Source organism: Mchenga conophoros, linkage group LG2, assembly GCF_057382185.1.
Source record: "Mchenga conophoros isolate Kocher_MC1m ecotype Shallow Benthic linkage group LG2, M_conophoros_male_GT1.1, whole genome shotgun sequence".
Classification (NCBI taxonomy): Eukaryota; Metazoa; Chordata; class Actinopteri; order Cichliformes; family Cichlidae; genus Mchenga; species Mchenga conophoros.
Window position 1 is genome coordinate 10806708 of NC_140527.1, and position 6000 is coordinate 10812707.

Here is a 6000-nt window from a genome sequence, read left to right on the forward strand (position 1 = left end):
TGTCCCGTGTCTGTAGTGACGCATTTTGGCTCATTTGGAGTTTGGAGCATGAGCGTATGTTGGATACTCACCTGGACCAGAGACGGAGTCATGGAGGAACAAACCTTCCGCAGCGTCTTCAGGCATTTTTCGTGACACATGAAGTTACACACTGAGGAGGAGACAGAGGAGCACAGTCAGAGACCATTAACACTGTCGGGGTTTCTCTCGGCTTTCTGAGTTGTTGTTAAAGAGATGCTTTTTCTTATGATATTTATATGATAATCTCTGCATCTCAGTGGTAAACTGACCGTGTGTGCAGCAGGCATTAACACAAATACAGCCGTCGCACAAACATAAAAAAAAATAAAAAAGCACGGCATGAATTAAACAGGTACAGATTCAAAAAGTTTCAGTGCAATTTTGCAAACCATCACTTTCACCTGGAGCACGATTTTCTTAATTCATTACAGCTGACGTTACCTCCAGCACACCTCGGGGGTTTCTCAGAAAGCAGCTCGGACATGCAGGGCACCGACGCTTGTTTCTGTTCCTCTGCCTGACGTTAAACTTTTAAAGCCTTTTATTGAAACTATGATACGATACTGATGCTCACAGGCAGACAAAGCGGCACCGAACAAAAAGACTGATTTTGTCTTCAGATTGTGACGCTTGGAGTGGGTAAAAAGTAAAAGAAAAATCAGCACAGTATCGTGATATTTTGTCATATCGTGTGGATAGATGGACACCAAATGATAAAACTACAAACAAGAGGGCTCGTCTCATGCACCAGTGTCCTGAGATAGCCTTACGTCAAACTGCCACAACTGAAAAACCATCCAAAGCTGGACACGCTGAGCTCGACGAAGACAAGTCTGAATTCAGAGCAGCTAATAGCTCATCACGCGAGTAAAAACAGGACGGCGACCTCCTTCCTTCTATAAACTCGGTCTGTTTGTGCTTCACAATTTTTAAAGCAAAAAAATAACTGACAGTATTGCAGTCGTACAGTGATAATGTCCCACCGTGGGGTGTCTGGTGATTCCCATCAGTAAAAAGTTGATTTGGGTTTTTTTTACCCAACTTAAATTTGTTTTTCAGGCCTCAAATAACCTCGTGGATATCTCCTGATGTTATGAGAGCTCAAAAATGCTGAAAACAATTAAAAATCATCAAATCTGGACCCTCTGTGTCCCTCACAGGCCCGCGACTCTGAAAATACTCACACTATGAGGGTAAACCTTTGAGCTGCTTTAGTAAATAAGATATTGCACATAAAAAAACATCAGCTGATTCTGAGGGGGTCAGAGTTCAGGTACTGACTTGTATTTGCCTCCAAATTCAGCCGAGTTAAATAGAGTTAAACAAAAGCAGAAACCTTTGATCTGTTCTTGCTGCTTTTACTTCCAATACTCCACCCGCCCATCCACCCCGCAGCCCTGCAGCGCTCAGATAAGAACGCTTTCACTCGAGCGCCCGGTGGAAGAGACGCGGCGTGGAGCCGTGACACCGTGAGAGCGAACAATAAAAATGTGTTTGGAAGAAGAAAGGAAGCTGTCAGCTGGATGACTGCTGGTCACGTTTGCACCTCGTCCGCTCTCGCTGTGTGTGCTGAAGTGACATTTAGTGAGTGTGCGTGTTGTTGCCTGTGCTGTCACACTGTGGTAAACCTCAAATGTTCACTCTGGCCAGTTTGAACAATAAAACCTGCTGCAGGTGAGCACGTCTGTGCACACCATCCAGACAACCAGCACAGAGTGGCAGACCGAGGCCAGAGGAGATCAGTCAGGTTTTTCCTGTCCAGGAGCTCCGGCGGGTCATTAACAGCCCCGATGAAGGCACTTTCTCACAGCCGGTGACTCAGCAATGACTGCTCAGAGTCCACGATATCACAGCTAAAACTTTAATGTGTTTGATGAGGAGCAGTTTGAATGAATTTTTGATGATAATGTCAATCCAAACATTCATACTTGACTCTTATCAGACAGTCGCTCTCTGCTTCCTGCAGCTTCACTGACTGATTTTAAATCAGTCAGTTATTTTAAATGTTGGACAGACAAAAAAAAAAACCTTCTGCAGCCTGAACGTTTGATCAGTGTCCTGCTCTTTTATAGCTTTTCTATCTGTTCCAACAAACTAACATGGTAGCAGCCAAAAGGTCAAAGTTTAGGCTCCTGAATGCTGCGTGCAAACCTGTGTGTGACATGGTGGCTGCAACCGTCTTTTATAAGAAGTCGGTGCTCGTGGCTCCTGGCGGTGCTGCCGCTGGAAACATGTAAATTACAGCAGTGCGTGATAAGCACTCGCAGCAGCTCTGGTCACAAAGGAACAGCCGCCGCCGCGGCCCCGTGTTTTCACCGAGATACGTAACCAAAACGGGATCTATTCTGATCTGTACTCCTGTCCCAGCAGTGGCCGTTCCTTTTACACACAGTTTCTCATAATGAGCTCAGTGTATGTACAGTAATCCAGGCTGCCCTTTGTGCTCTGTGCTCACTTTATTTTTTCTGCTTTTAGCTCACTTACTGCTGCAGTCACAGCCGTAAACGGACATATATGGTATATAAGACGGATGTGGCCATTGTGACATCACCCTTCGGTTGGTGAAGTCCTGTTCTACAGCCATCTTGATGTTTTGAAACTGGCTGTGGCAAGCGAGGGGTAGATGTGACTGAGAAACCGAGTAAACCACACGCATCCTGCTCTCTGACTCTGATGGGACCCCACTTTACAAAATAAACTTCATGTTTTATTCAATAAAAGCTGAAAACAGTGACTGAGACAACAAACTCATCAGGAAAGAGTCCACTGAGGTTAAAGGTCAAAGGAGCCAAGCATCAATTTCCTTAAACATCTACAGAGTTTTTTTTACCAAACAGATACAAAGAGGTCCTCTACGTTTGTTTAAACTTTACTCAACAAAAATGTTATTTCATGTCAACTTTAATTATTTATAATGACCCTGGACGTGATAAGACCACTGGTTGTTATGGAAACGTGCATTCAGTGACTGGTTGGCGGCGACTCCTGGAGGTTGCTGGCCCGTGCTGGGTGAAGCTGGATGATTTGTGTGGTTGCCAGCAGGTTTCACGTCCGTCTGCAAACGCTCGCCAACTACATGCCGAGCGGCAGTAAACAGAAATTAAAATTGTGCCTCAACGCTGAAGCCAACATGTTTGAAAAGGTGAGCTTTTATTCTGAAGGTAAACAGCCCGTGTTTCCTGTGTTCACAGTTTCCAGTTTCCTGCTCCTGAGCAGCTGGGCAGTGTTTATGCACAAGTCCATCAAACAGTGACTGCAGCAATATCCTCGCTACCAAAGCAATCACAGCCAGGCTTTGGCCAACTGGTCGGAGAATACATGCTTTTCCCTAGCAACAGGTGGTTGCCAGGGGGTCACTGATTGGTCTGCAGCCCTGTGTGACTGAGGCTTCAGCCATCAACCACTCCACCGCTCTCCAAGCTTGTGTGACTGATGTCTTATTCACTCGATTGCACGCCATCACTGTGATTGTCATGCAGCCCCACCCCCTCCCCACTGGCCATTAAAACAAATGCAGGTTTAAGAAGTCATCTCCAGGGCGCCGCTGTAGCTCACCTGATTGACCTTGTGACCTCTATACTAAAGACTACGGAGGTCAGAGTCCACTCGGTTCACCTTTTACATAAAGGTAAAGGGAAACATGAAAATGGGCTTTTAACAACGCAGCGGACTAGGCAATTTGATGACATCACTGGTTTGTGTTAATCCAAGTGACGGCTTAAAGAAGAAAGGTTACGTAAGCGAGCAGAAGCGCTGCTGCACATTTTAATGCATCTGATGCTGCTTGTGATGAAGAGGATGGTCTCTGCTCTCACTCACACAGAGACGCACAAATACACACACACTCACACCCCTCCAACAACCAGCATCCCTGCCAGTCTCCTGTTGCCATGACAACCACAGGAAGTAAATCACGACTTGACTGAAGCTCCAATTGTGCCATAGACACTTTGCCTCCTTTAGACATGCACACACACTTAAGTGCACACACATACACACTATGCAAAACCAGTGTGTTACTGGGCAGACTGAATTGTGTTGGTGTGCTGGATGTACTCTCTGATTCTCCTCCCAATTCATGATTAAGATGTGTCGAAAGGAAAAGAGGAGGCAAGGAGAAGGAAAGGAGGAAGAAAATGAACAGGAAAGGAAAAAGGGAACAAATGGGCCCTTGTCTGTGTTGGTTAACTGCAGATGTTGCATGTTTTGGTGCATGCAGACAGACTTTTAGAGCAACCACACATTATCCTGTAAAAGTTTCCAGCTGCAGCCTGAGGTCGGACTGGGATACGGTCTGGGATCCAGCCTGGCCTCCTCAAGCGGATCAGCTCCGTGTCCGGGGCAGGTATCGGTGTAAGTCGGGTTCATCACGTTGTTAAACACACCTCAGCTCAGGCTTGGTTCGGTTCCCGCGGGGAGAACCGCATGTGCGCTTGCGAAGCTCACGAGCTGAACTTTGATCTCGTGCATAAGTAATGACCCCGATAAATAAAGCATATTTGCTGTCTTACCTTCACACAAGAAGCCGATGATCCCCCAGATGAAGTCGCTGCAGCTGTGGCAGAAGGTAGGTTTGGTCAGGGTGACTTTCTTAAAGCAGTGACCCGGTGCAGAGCTCTGGTACTTGGACCGGAGTCCGGGGGACTGCTGCGCCCTCTTCTTCCCGGCCAGCGGGCTCGCTGTCCGGCTCTCTGCGGCATCAGGGTCCGCCGGTCTGGGCCGGCCGGAGTCCGCCATGTCCTCCTGCCCCCCCTCTTATAAAAACTTCCCAACAGCAGGGCGACAACACGGGGTTCGCCCTGCGATAACTCCTGGTGCCAAAAGGGCTGGATGTCTAGGAAGTAGTTCACCCGTAGTGGAGAGACATCCCACCGGGCCAAACACAGCGGCGCAGCCCGGCAAAGGGCGCCGTGCTCGGTGTGTGTCCTGGACTTTCCCCCTCGCTCTGGAAGATAATTATCCAGGTCCTAAAACACACAACAGGCCACCAGTTCACGGCTTAGTTTATGGCGATTGTGACGTCGGTGTCGCCCCGTGGAGGGTCGGTCATCGCACCGGCTGGAGCCAGCGGTGCTGCCCGGCGGAAAGGGCGCCGAGGTCGGTGTGCTGTCTGAGAATCCCGCCTCACAGGCTCGTTAAAAAACAAACTCCCTGCACATTTATCGACCAGCCACTCTTCCAAAATACACGACAGCTGTTCCAGTGAGAGATTAATACTGGATTTTCGATCCTTTTCGACGGCGTCTGCTGCTCTCGATCCCCGCGATCAGAAAGACCCTCCGTCCGGAGACAGCGGTGCCACCCAGCGGCGCAGCGCGGAGGACAGGGCGCCCTGCTCGGCCACTTTCCCGAAGCTCCCTGCTAAGGAAGGTGGATGAATAAATTATGAAATATCGATCGGGCAGAACTGGATGCCGAGTGTGTCCGCAGCAGCGTGAAGTCTGTGAAATGGATGGGTGATCTTTTCAGTCTCAGCGATCACTCAGCCAGCCAGGCACCCCCAAAACAGCCGGTCCAAGCCCACAGAAAGACACAACAAATCGGTGGAAAAGAAGTCCAAAAAGCGCCTCAGTACTGGAGACCGACGACAATCAACAAGTGTGAAGTCCCCCTGACGGGGGGGCTGCTTTCATTTCGGGTTTCTTCTTCCTTTTCCGAGGCTGATTCTTCTTCCGCGTCAGTCTCCAACACTGATTTACTCCTCCTCCCTGCGCTTCATCCCCTTCCCTAGTCTCCTTCGCTTCCTCCCTACCTCCTCATCACAGAGGCTCTTCCCTGTCTCACTGAATGACGGTTTCCTAAAAGCATTTATTTCTTATCTCATTTCCTTCCTCCTGATGCTTTTTTCCTTCCTCTTTTTCTTTACTCTCTTCCTCAGTCTTTCACGTTGAGTAGTTTATGAGAACGAAACATGCAAAGTGAAAGTCTGTGATCAAATTTCGGCTTCAGTGTCTCCTCACTGAAGGCTTGATTCTGAAA

The 6000-nt window shown here is 48.3% G+C and overlaps 1 protein-coding gene across 2 annotated transcripts in view; it reads right to left on the bottom strand.

The window, feature by feature from the left end:
* Positions 1–5771, bottom strand: part of dgkq (diacylglycerol kinase theta) — a 28354-nt gene extending 22583 nt beyond the window's left edge. For both annotated transcript variants that reach the window (XM_085286224.1, XM_085286214.1), the window contains exons 1-2: positions 4533–5771; positions 72–151 (exon numbers count right to left, since the gene is read on the bottom strand). In XM_085286224.1, the coding sequence (XP_085142350.1) occupies positions 72–151; positions 4533–4758 (306 nt within the window). In that variant the 5' untranslated portion in view covers positions 4759–5771. The remainder of the gene's footprint in view (positions 1–71; positions 152–4532) is intronic.
* Between the last annotated feature and the right edge of the window lie 229 nt (positions 5772–6000).